Here is a 13,279-nt window from a genome sequence, read left to right as displayed (position 1 = left end):
TTACACCAAAACTCCAAATCAGTGAGAAAAATCGGATTAATACATGTCAATCTTATCATTGTATGTAATAAATTTTGGAATAAAAAAATATAAATTAAATTAAAAAAATGTTTTATGAATATACATTATTAAATTAAAAAATTAAATAAAAATATTTTATTATAATATAAAATAATTAAAAACTTATATTTTAATATAAAACTGAGTTAGAAAAATAAACAGAACCAATTTTAAAGAATATATCTCATTTATTTTGAAATTTAAATCCGTCCAAATCTTCTAATTCTTATGCATTCAATTCATTTTCTGAAGTAGTAGCAGAAAGATTTAAATCCATATCCATCTAAATCATCTCAATTCTAAATTCTGATCCATTCAATCCACTTACTATGTATTAGCCGAAAGATTTAAAGTAATTATCCTAATTCTTATTTGTCCTATCTTGCAATCTTACATAAAATTTACAATTTATATTATAAAATTTTAAGAGTATAATATCTCCTGGTCGCAAAGCTCATCAATACTAATAGTTATCTCCTTTCTCACAGATAGATAAACACAGTTTTTTATAATCCCAAAAATATTGCGATGTTCTACAAGATTCAACTTTCACATTGAAATCCATGTACCAGTTTGGTTAAAACAAAAAGGAAAACAATGTTTAACCTTGTGTGGCCAACACAAGGGTGAATTGATAGAAAGGCCAGACATAATATTTTTCCCCTAAAATGAATTTACAAAGACTTTACAGTCTTGTACTTGTTGTAGCCTTAATACAAAGACCATTTTCTTCCCAAACATTGTAGCACCATATAGAAGGCCAATTTTTCAATCACTTTCCTCTTCCTAATTTCTGACATGGTTGATTACAGCAACAGAAACATGGTTAGTTATATAACATAACCAAATTAAACCAAGTCTAAGCAAGGTTAGTAGATTGAAGAATGAAGAAATCTTCAGCCTACAAAATCATGCAACAGTTGCCCTCCTCCAATAACATCTCTTCCAAAATGTCGATTTTGTGATTCAAAACCACTGATAACATAGCCCTCAGGCTGAAGGGCAACACCAAAACGTTGAGCTGCACTCATGCCAAAGGGCTCAGACAATCCAAGACCATGATTTTGATGAAGACCAAGTGTGAGAGACACACCATTATTAATGCTCACTCCAACACCCATTTGCTGATTGCTCGTGTTACTTTGATTCAGCTGTTCCTGACCCCTCATTTGCATATTACCAATTTCATTTCTGTGTTGTTTATAAGGGGCATCCTGAAACTTCTCCATGGAGCTACATGGAATATTCTCAGTAACAAGAGAGTTGTCTGAAGGTAAATGATCACCACCACCACCACCACCACTTAAGTTTCTCCTACTTTGTTCTTCCCTCTGTGGCCTTTTCTGACCTTGCTGTGATTCTAGCATGTGTATTTCTTCCACCATTGGTTTCCAAAGCCTCACTCTTGCATTAATAAACCAATTAGACACCTGTTCAAGAGACAAACGCCAATAAACAATTACAGAATGTGAAAATATTCACAAGATGAACACTATTTTATCTTGAATCTTCACCTGGTTGCGAGATAAACCAGTTTGTTTAGCCAACATAAGCTTGTCGGTATCAGTAGGATAACTGTACCAAGAGAACAATGATTATTGAGTAGTAAGTATTGTAATTCTAAACACGAGTTTGGCTATGAAGTTTAAATAGCACTTACGGGTGAAGAAAGTGTTCGAACAACCAGGCCCTGAGAACACTGACAGCACGCTCAGGAAGTCCTCTTTGAGGTCGCCAAACTGGTTGTTGGTGTTCAAGAAACCCTGGCCTTTGGCTGTAAGTGCCTCTATCAGTGTTGTGCAGCCTTGGAGATTCATCCTTTCTGTTGTTAATCTGAAAAGGAGCCTTGTTGATGAACTGAAGCTGGTCAGTGATAGCATTCTTCAAGCATTTAAAATGTTTGGACATGGCATTTATAGCCAAACTTGCATATGGGGCTGCATTACCAAGACCAGAAACATACTCGAATGATGTTATCACTGCATGCATCTGCTGATAATACTGCCTGTACCTCCTGTAAACCTGTTGGTGGTGATTCACAAGTTTTCCAATTATTCATCAACTTTCACAACTCTTCACATTTAATTCTGCTCTACATTCAGATTGTCGCACTCAAAACTCCACACATTCAGAGAAAATCATTGTTCATATTTAGCATTCTCAATCGATTTGGTAAGTATGCTACAATGCTCAAGACAAACAAATTAATGAGAATATAAATAAGTTTGAAGTTCAAAGCCATAGTCATGAATGAGTTGATGTCCAAGATTTTGTACAATAGTGAGTTAGGAAGAAGTTCCATATTCTGTCCAGTTAATTTTTTATTTTGTAGAGTTTTTTGCTTGTAAAATTCAAAAATTTCAGATCCGCTGGTAGTGCTTGTTGGAGGACTATTAACTTAATTGTAAGAAATTCTGACCATGCACGAATTAACATCAGACAAGAGAAACATGGTGCAACAAGTTTTACAACCAAGAGAGAAAAAGAGAAGTGGAAAAATTTGAATTGAAATAAATGATTCAATAGAGACACACAAAACGAGGTTGTATAAATTCTTGTGTATATGTATATCACATGCAATAAATAAAAGGGATCATAGAAGCTGCAATTCAAAATGTCAAATGACAAGAAAAAATAAAACTCACAACTATAGGGTTTAATTAGCAAGATCAATTTGGAAGAAACAACTGAGATGACAATTACTGAACTGAAATAAGGAGTAAAGTGAATATCAACAAGTGTCTAATAAAGCAGCTAAAGCAAACAAAAAAACACTCAGTATAACTTAATTTTTCCATCATATAATGCATAGTTTAAATATTATTATAAGAGTATTAGTTTACAGTGAAATTTTCAATGGTATTAATATTTAGAGTCATTAGTTATACACATCACTTTGATTGACATCACAGTTTACAACAATTCAATGATTGCACAAAGGCCAGGACCCACAGGTCTGTGGGTAAAGCACTGTCCAGTCCAGGAACTGTTGCGTTGTAGGGACGAAGCAGTATTTGTAGCTTATAAAGAAAATAAATTATTGGAACTATAGTGAACATTCTTAGTTCATTTCCCTTCTATTCCTTTCAGCTTTCAATAATGTTTTTTGTAACTCTTTTCTACCAACAAAAAATGAAAACAAATAAACATTACAACACTGGAATAGTTTACACACACTATCATTGAGGAGCTGACATGGCCAAATAAGTATTATTTTTTCTTTTATCACCTTTTTGTTGTGCACAGAGACAGTAATGGATTTGAACCTAAAACACAATACAAACTATCCAACCCCCAGGCCAACCCTAGTGGGTTAGGTATTGGTTATGTTCCACCATTGATTCCATCTCCACTTCACATGTTCCCTAAGGTTTACCATTGGATTTCAATTTCTGCATGATATTTTTAATTTCTAGATCAAGCCCAATAAAAATAGCTTTCCATTTAAATGATACAAAACATGTCCATGCCCTATTTTTCCACCCTAAAAGGACTGAACTAGCATAAATGACTGCTTAAGCAAGAATAGGTTCCCACCAAAGCAAAACCATAAAGCATACACGAACATGACAACTACCGAATGGTACAACAACACTACCAATCTTATAATTAATTAACGTGACAAGTCACATGCTCTAATGCCACATGTAGATATATATACCATTTTATTATTCATCAACTTTTTCACTTTTCAAGGCCATATTTATTCTTAGAAGCAACTGATCGGGACACAATGCATGTGTACGTTGATACCCTACACTTGACAACATGAAGCCCACTATGCTCTCTCACACAGTACGTATAACACTACAGGTATTATGATTGGCTATAAGGGGTACATTTGTAGCATATTTCGAAAAGTAAGGTATTAAAATAATAACTTCATCAAACTTTGAAAAGTTTATTTAAAATTAATATTTAATACTCACTACTAAAAGTATAAGCCATGTATAGGCTACATAATCATTTCATCATCTACCTATAATATGGCCTGTCAGAAATTAATTAATAGTTCCAAGTTCATATGAGAAAACCAGTTTCATTTCGTAGAATCAATCATGACATTACATGCAACTATTATAGCATCCAGAATCTAATACTGTCAGACTAAAATGGCAATCACAACAATGAGAGAGTTACTTTAATCCCTATCCCAATCTAAAGCCAACTTTGATAAAGGCTAAAAAACCCTTGTCATATGTAAGTTTCTTTAATCTTAGAGACGATCTTATCAAAAACACACTTTTACGGAGTATAAATCTTTTCCAATGGATTCCTTCAATCACTTTATGCACATTAATTACCCAAACCAATCTGGATGACATAGTCACTAGCTAGAAAATCTTTCCATACATGTCAGGCACTTTACACTCCCAATCTTCGTGCATATATTCCCTGCCAATAACTTTTCCAAAAAGATAACCAAGTTCACCGAGGTCATCTATACCACCAAATACAAGCATCTTAAAGCAAATTACAAAAACATCACACCACAAACCCACAATTCCTTCATGCATTCCACAAGATCGAGTGCTAGTACTCATATCAAACCCTTAATGCTATCATTAAGTAAACATTTATGATAACTTAGGATCAACCTTTTAAGGCAAAAAACCCTGGCAACTTTAATCAACAATCCAAGTTTCACTCAAAATCTTTCTAAAACAGTAACGCACTGACACTCAGAACGAAGCACACAAACACAAAAACCAAAAAATTATAGGAATAACATCAAACGTGAAACCTTGTTTCAAGAAAATTTCAATTAACCATATAACTCAGATCCTTGAAAATAATTAAAAAAAAAACAGCATACCTCGTCAAGCATGGTTAATAATCTACACTTCTTCTTCCTACTCTCATTTTCATATTCCCCAAGTGGATCATCTCCACCAACAACTCCACTGGCACTCAAACCCTCATGAGGAGGTTCCATCAACGATGCATCAGGAGCAAGAGACTTCTCGGAAGCGTAAATTTCACGAACCCCACCATCACATAACTCTTCCAATAATTGCTGTGCAGGTTTCAAGAACCTCGATTCCTTCAATATCGAAGCATACCCCGTAAAGGGTCCGAGTGGAGCCGAATTCCTCGAAACCTCACTGTTCCTTCCAACCAAACCTGGAATAACAGCCCCAAATCGCTGAAGATTCAGATGAGTGTTGTTACTCTGTGAAGACAAAGACAAAGACAAAGGCTCGGGCTTGAACACCATCATCTCACTGGCATCATTGTAGGCATCACCAAATTCCCTAAGGTTCTGAAGCTGATAGAGAAAAGGGTTGTTGTTGTTGTTGTGGTGGTGGTTGCTATTACTGTTGATAACATGAATTGCATCACCATTCACAACCCCTCCTTCCACAAACCCCATCATCAAATTGGAACCTTCTCCCTTAGCAGCGGAAGCTTGTTGGGTGGCACAAGCTAACAAATCAGAGGGTATAAGAGAAGGATCGTAGAGAGAGGTTAAATTTGGACAAGTGGGGTGAAGGATAGAGGAAGATTCAACGAAAGAAGGGTGGTTCTGAGCGAAAACTCTTAGCTTGTCCCTCCTACTTTGTTGTGGGACATGGTAGTGCTCAAAACCCTCAGCCATAGAGAAGAAAAGAAAGTTAAAAAGAGAGGGGTTGGTGTAGTTGGTGATGTTGTAGCAGTTGATGAAGAAGGAGAAGAGGGAAAGCGAGTGGAGCAGAAGAGGTGACGGAAGTTGCAGAGAAGAATAGTGGAAGTGATGGTGACTGTGAAAGGAAAGGATATAATAATTATCATGATCTTATGCAGCAGAGAAAGTGGCGCAGTTTGTGACAGAGATACGTGAAGTGAAGTGATTTGAGAAATTGGGGTGTGGTATGGGGTTTGGTCTCTACACGCATCTGAAACCACTGCACACAAACTCACACACTCACTCACAAGCAAACACACACACAGCTTCTCCCTCTTTCTCTTTCTCTCTCTTTCTCTTTCTCTTTCTCTTTCTCTATCTCTATGCACTGTTTTTATCAAGTAACTGTGGATTCTTCAGTTTCGTTCCCATTCTCTCTCTTGAAACTCCAAAGGGAAGGTGCTCATGATACACCTTGGGGCTCGAGAAAGACCGGCTATTTCCGGTAATAATCGAACAACGTTGCTCCTGTGTGTTGCAGATATTTCTGACAACCGGGTTTCTCAGTTTTGTCGTCTTCTGAAGCCTCTTGTGTTCTGTCTTTCTCAGTTTATTTTATTGTTTACTATTCAACACTCAGATTAGACAATCATTCACAATTATATTAAACTAAGATTTTATCCTTATACATTTTACATGATAAATTTTTCTTTTTATGTATATACATTAATTTCAAAACTAATTTTATTTTAATATAAATCATTTGTAATTTTCTCAAATTTGTATGAAAAAAGTTGTTGCTTATAGAAGTGGTGTTGTATACAAATAATAGTAACAGTAATATAAAGAAATGAATGAAAAGTGATAAGATGACGCACGTGAGAAGGGAAGAAACAGAGCGGTGAATGAAAGAAAGGGTTTTGCCGTTCTCAACACTCATCCCCTTCTGCATCACAGCCCTTAAATGCCTCTATTCACCAAAATGGACTCCTGTTTCATCTCTTTTTCTTTAAATTATTTTTTAATTGAGGGTATGTAGATGATTAAACAATAAAAAAATGCTTTCTAACCGCAAAACCCACATCCTGCTTATATTTCTTTTTTGGCAGTGGTATTTTTACACTGCCAACTTTCTTTTTAACACTTAAAAAATCTATTATTTTATGATAATATTTTATTTTTATTTATTTTTATAACGTTAATATAATCTTTTATTATTAAATCTGGTGTCAATGGAAGTAAAAATTAAAAACGGTGTCAAAATTATAAAAATAATACCATATTTTATACCGAACTGTTATTATAAAAATGGAAATAATATTGTATAACTATTTTTTTTTCTTTTATGATAAGTTCTATTTATTACTATCAGATATTTCTTCTTCTTCTTCTTTAACAGATGGGTAGGTATGTAGATGATCCTAATTTTATGTTTTGTCCTAATTTCACTAATAGAAAAAAAAAAAAAGTGTCTCTTGGTTCTACTAGTATGTAGTCATTATACAAGTGGACGGGTAAAAATAACACTTGTATTTGTTTCCTTCCTAAATTTTGAGTCCAGGTCAATATAGCTAATTCTCTCCCAAAAAAAGAGTTAAATATTAAACAGTTTTGCATGTATTTGAATATTTTTCGATACGGGATGTGGATTAAGCTTCTTTACAATAAAGCTTAATACTTCTACCATGATTATTATATATCCTATTATTTCGTAGTGGATCTATGGTTTTGAAATTAAAGTCGATGAAAGTGACTGGAGACATTTTCCTTTGGTGTTATCAGCATAATGTTCGCCGACTGCAATACTTGTAAACTATCATGCTCCGACACTTTTCATAAATAGCGTGTCCCGATACATATAGGATATCGACACTCGTACGATACTTATAAGACATATTATATCCAATTTGAAAGATATCTTTTTATCTTTGACATGATTTTGACGATTAAAATAAGGAACAAATATTACATTATCACTACTTTTTGCATATTAGATATTAGATAAATAGATTAAATTCATTTTTGTGTTAGTTGACAATTTCAAACTTAACATATATATACACGCCGTATCTCATGTCCTATATTTTTCAATTTAATCATATTTTTATGTCCGTATCCATATCGTATCCATTTCCGTAACTGGGCAACATAACTTGGAGATGTCTTCTCGTAACTAAGATTAAGGGTTTTGCACTCAAAAAGTCTCTTATGATTCACGAATAAAAGATTTTTTTAATATGAAAGCAATTATTAATAATTTATTAACTATGTTTTTTTACCCATTTGAGAACGTCCTGGAAATATTTGTAGGTTAGGGAAAATAAATGTTAAAAAATATAGAATCTTTTGATATCTTGATTTCAACAAGCAATTATTTTTTTAATCTACATTAACGAAGGTAAGTTCCCCACACATGTATTATTATTTTTTTTCAATCGGGTGCATTTTTTCCTATTTTCCGATTCTTAATTTTTAATTTTTGTGAATATGAATATCTCAGAATAATACTGATATGAAAGACATTAATAATTCTGCTATCACGATCAACGAATTCTCACAGTCAAGCGGCAACTCCTCAAACTAATTTTGTTTTTTCTGTTGCTTTTCTTTTCTCCTTTATAAAGGAGTCTTTGTCCTATGTGTAAACACAAATATCAATCTTCTCTATCAGACTAATAATATGAGTTCCTTTTCACACGTTATCTTTCTCTCTCACCATCAATATCACTTTGTCACTACATGGAAAGCATTATACTGCAAGATCAACAGCTCATGCACGATACCTAATATGGTATCAGAGCTCTTCAACTGAAGAGCTCTGTTGCGCCTGATACTCTGTTTTTCTTTTCCTTCTTCTTTCTTTCTTTCCTTCTTTCTTTTTCTTTCTTTTCTCAATCTTGACATGGCTATAGAAAGCAATACATCGTCATCTAACATTTCATTTCCTTCTTCATCTAACGTTTCTTTGTCTAGTGATAGTGACAGTTTCTTGTATTTGCATCCTAGTGAAAACCCTGCAACAGCCCTTGTCTCCCCCGTGTTGGATTCAACCAATTATCACTCATGGTGTAAATCCATGATTACAACCTTGAGCGCGAAAAACAAAGCTCAATTTGTGGATGGTTTGGTTGAAGAACATACAAAGACTGATCCTTCACACAATGCTTGGAAGAGCTGCAATAACATGGTAGTCTCGTGGATTATCCACTCAATTTCACCACATATCCGCCAGAGTATTCTATGGATGGATAGAGCTCAAGACATCTGGAATGACTTACGATCCAGATTCTTTCAAGGAGATTTATTAAGAATCTTTGAGTTGCAAATGGAGACAACTTCTCTTAAACAAGGGGATAGCACGGTAAATGAATTCTTCACCAAGTTGCGAGTCTCGTGGGATGAATTGGAAAGCTTTCGACCAGATCTTGCATGTAGCTGTGAGGTTAAGTGTTCTTGTCAGGTATCTTTAATAATTTCTCAAAGAAAGACTGAGGACAGAGCAATGCAATTTTTTAGAGGATTAAATGAACAATATGCTAACATAAAGTCGCATGTCCTCTTGATGGGTCATATCCCTCCTATATTTATAATATTTTCATACGTTGTTCAACAAGAAAGACAATTCGTTGGACACAATTTCTTTAATCATTCTAAATCTAATGTTATAGTTGCTATAAATATTGTTAATTGTTCTTACTGTGGAAATTCGGGGCATACTGACAATGTTTGTTTTAAAAAGAATGGCTTTCCTAGCAAGAATAGTGGGAATAGAAAAGTGTGCATTTATTGTGGCAAGAATGGTCATACAGTGGAAATTTGCTACAAGAAGCATGGGTTTCCTCTGGACATAAAATGTATAATGGGAAGAGCAAGGGTTCTGAAGCCAAGGATGATGGCACTGATAAAGAAATGCGTCTAACTCAAAAGCAATATCAAGCCCTCATGGCTCTGATAAATCAGAATGTTGATCATGTTGAATCTCAAGTTAGTCAAATTAGCATTATCTCTTCGGATGCTAACAAACAAGGTAATGTTGTTTCAAGTATTAATTCTTTTCAATCTCATAATGTTATTACATGGATACTGGATTCGAGAGCCATCGATCATGTCACCATGTCTTTTAAAAATATCTCTTCCTATGAAAAGATTAATAATATTATGGTTAAACATCCTAATGGTTTTAAAACTAAAGCCACTCATAAGGGATCTGTACAAATTTGTGATGAAATTATCTTGACAGATGCCTTATATATTCCTAATTTCAAATATAATCACCTTTCTATTTCTAAGCTTATTTTGCATTCAGACATCCAAGTTGTTTTCTCTAACAATGGTTGTTTCATCCAGAATCAGAAAACAGGCAGGAGGATTGGTTCAATTAACCAACATGCTGGTCTATACGTTTTCACCATTCCTGATCGTTTTGTGAACTATATTAATTTGTGGCACAATAGGCTTGGACATGTTTCTGATAAAAGATTAGAGCTTTTAAAACAAAATTATTCTTGTATTCATCTTAGAAAAGACCATTGTAAAGCCTGTTATATGGCCAAACAGAAGAAACTGTCTTTTCCTAATAGTGATTCTCATGCTCTTAAGATTTTTGATATTATTCATGTTGATATATGGGGACCCTCTCCTGTTTCTTCTTTGCATGGTCGTAGATATTTCCTTACTGTTGTAGACGATTGTTAAGACTTTGGCAAGTGTACCAAGTCGCGCAAGTAGTAACCGGTAAGACCGAGATATCGTTTTTCAAGAGACTCGTGTATACTAAATAATTGTGTAATTAGTGACTACTTTAAACTAAAGAATGAATCCATATTTTGAGTTTCATGTACGAAATTAAATTTTGCATAAATAATTAAAATTGAACTTTGGAAGTTAAAGGCACTTAGTGAATGGAAAAGATTAGAAATGATATGAATTGGTATTGTCGGGGTTAGAATTCACCAACTATGCTCTCATGCAACTACAATTTGACATCCTCTACATTAATATGCTAATGCCAACCCACAATTTTACTCAAACCCTAATTCCTTAATGGATTGAGCCTAAATTTTCTTATTAAGAGTCAATTCCTTGAACTCTTAATAAGCAACTTTACTTTATGCACTAGGGTTTAAGGCAACCAATGGGTCAAGCCCCATTCCTAGGTAGAAGCTCCATTGAGTTTTCTTGTTCCAAATCAAGGTTTCAAAAGATATTTCCACACCCAATGAACCCAAAATCATGCAATGGATGGCTAAATCAATGCAAGCATTAAGTGAAAAAAAAACAAAAGACTAGCATTCAATGAAAGAGGCATTTATATCTTCAAAGCATTGCAATTACATAAGAGTGCGGTGGCTACATCTAACCCCAACAAAAATGGGTTTAGCTCTCCATTGTCATGGAGAGCTCAAGCTTACAAATGGAAGAAATAGAAGAGAAAGAGATACAAAGAGGATGATGGAGCTGTTCCTACAAGCCCTAGCACACCTCCAAGTTCTCCAAAATGAGTTTTCTTGCGCCTCCCACTGCCAAAGATGGTTTCCCCTCAAGAATCCAGAAGAAATAGGTTAAATTTTGCCACATCCGCACAGGTGCCGCTCAACGTCGTCCCCGCACCGCTCAGCGTCCAAAAAATTCGAGCCAATCAGCGCTCAGCCTTGAATTCTGGCATTGAGCGCTGGAAATGCGAGAGGAATGAGGCTCAACCTTGATTTCTGGCGCTCAGCCTTGAATTCTTCTATATTCATATCTTCAATTTCGGCTTTTTTCTTCTTTCTTCTCTGGTTGACAACTTCTTTGACTTGAGATAAAAGCTTCCTATCATTAAATTGGACACAAAAATGGAGATTAGTGGTATAATTAGATCTATGTAACCCATATTGTATTTATTCACAAAACCAAAGTAAAAGTGAGGATTAAGTGGGTTAAAAACTCAAAAGGAGTTGATTTTGTTAGCAAAAGATAGCCAAGATAATGGTAAAAGTCTACATTATCAACAATCATAGTAGATTTACACGGGTTTACATCATGCAAAACAAGTCTGAAACTAGAAAACACCTTCTCAGTTTTATCAACTATGTTGAAACTCATTTTGATGTTAAAGTTAAAACCATTAGAAGTGATAATGGTCGTGAGTTCACCATGACAGATTATTTTAACTCAAAAGGTATAGTCCACCAAACTACTTGTAATGAAACCCCTAAGCAAAATGGGATTGCTGAGAGAAAACATTAGCATCTTTTGAATGTTACTAGAGCTTTATTCTCAAATGAATTCTGGACTTATGCCCTCATGCACGCAAATTTTTTGATTAATCATATGCCTATGCCTTTTCTTCAAAATACTTCTCCATACGAAAAGCTTTATAATATAACTTATGATTTTAACCAATTAAAGGTTTTTGGATGCTTATGCTATAGTAGTACCCTTTCTCCTAATAGGACCAAATTTGACCATCGTGCTAGAGTTAGCATTTTTCTTGGCTTTCCTTGCAATATTAAAGGGTATGTTGTGTATGATATTAAAAATCATGATGTTAAGATATCTCGAAATGTAATTTTCTATGAAGATATCTTTCCTAGTCAAGATTTTGATAATGATGAATTCATTTCTCACAATGATAATACTGTTTCTGATGCTCCTTTTGATAGTCAATCTAATAATGATCATAATAATGTCATTGCTACCCCTCCTGACAATCAGTATGAGAACCAAACTGATATTAATCCTCCTAGAAGATCCAATAGAGTTAAACAAGCCCCCACCTACCTAAAAGACTATGAAGTTAATTTGACACCTACTTCGTCCAAAAGAAATATCAAGTACCGTATCGAATCCTTCATTTCTTTTTCTAGATTATCTCCCTCTTTCAAACAGGTTGTTCTCACCATTGACAGTAGCAATGAGCCAAAGACTTACAAAGAAGCAACCTCTAACAGTAACTGGCAGAAAGCCATGCAAGAAGAAATCTCTGCACTAGAGCACAATAATACGTAGACCATCACTACTTGGTTGCAAATGGGTTTTTAAACTCAAACATAGAGATGATGGTACAATAGAAAGACATAAAGCACGTATTGTAGCAAAGGGGTACACTCAATTGGAAGGTATGGACTATCTTGACACTTTTGCTCCTATTGCAAAGCTCACCACTGTAAGGTTTATTTTATTTGTTGCTGTTATGAAAAATTGGCAATTAAAACAACTAGATGTAAATAATGCCTTCTTGCATGGTGATTTAAATGAAGTCCTATATATGCAATTACCTCTGGGAAAGAAAATTAAAGGAGAAAATCAAGTTTGCTTGTTGAATAAATCTTTATACGGATTAAAACAAGCTAGCCGACAATGGTATGTCAAGCTCTTTTCCTTTCTCCTCATGCATGATTTTAAACAGACCTCAGCTGATCATTCATTATTTGTCAAGCATGTTCATAATAAAATTACCATTTTGCTTGTCTATGTTGATGATATTATATTAACTGGAAATGATATAGATGCCATTCATGATACTACTACAATGCTTGATAATGCCTTTAAAATAAAGAATAATGGGGACTTAACCTACTTTCTTGGATTTGAGGTTGCTAGAAATAGTAAAGGTATTCATTTATCTCAAAG

General features: G+C 34.4%; 1 protein-coding gene across 1 annotated transcript; it reads right to left on the bottom strand.

Moving 5' to 3' along the window:
• Window positions 1–601: 601 nt before the first annotated feature.
• LOC114185080 (BEL1-like homeodomain protein 9) lies at window positions 602–6,201 on the bottom strand. Its single transcript, XM_028072580.1, has 4 exons — window positions 4,877–6,201; window positions 1,721–2,082; window positions 1,575–1,635; window positions 602–1,490 (listed from the first exon to the last, which is right to left on the bottom strand). Exons 1-4 carry the CDS (start codon window positions 5,657–5,659, stop codon window positions 957–959), a joined length of 1,740 nt encoding a protein of 579 aa, XP_027928381.1. The 5' UTR covers window positions 5,660–6,201; the 3' UTR covers window positions 602–956.
• Window positions 6,202–13,279: the final 7,078 nt, after the last annotated feature.

The sequence above is a fragment of the Vigna unguiculata genome, chromosome 5, assembly GCF_004118075.2.
Source record: "Vigna unguiculata cultivar IT97K-499-35 chromosome 5, ASM411807v1, whole genome shotgun sequence".
NCBI classification, from domain to species: Eukaryota; Viridiplantae; Streptophyta; class Magnoliopsida; order Fabales; family Fabaceae; genus Vigna; species Vigna unguiculata.
Note: the sequence above shows the minus strand (reverse complement) of the source record. Positions and strands in the feature narration are given on the sequence as shown.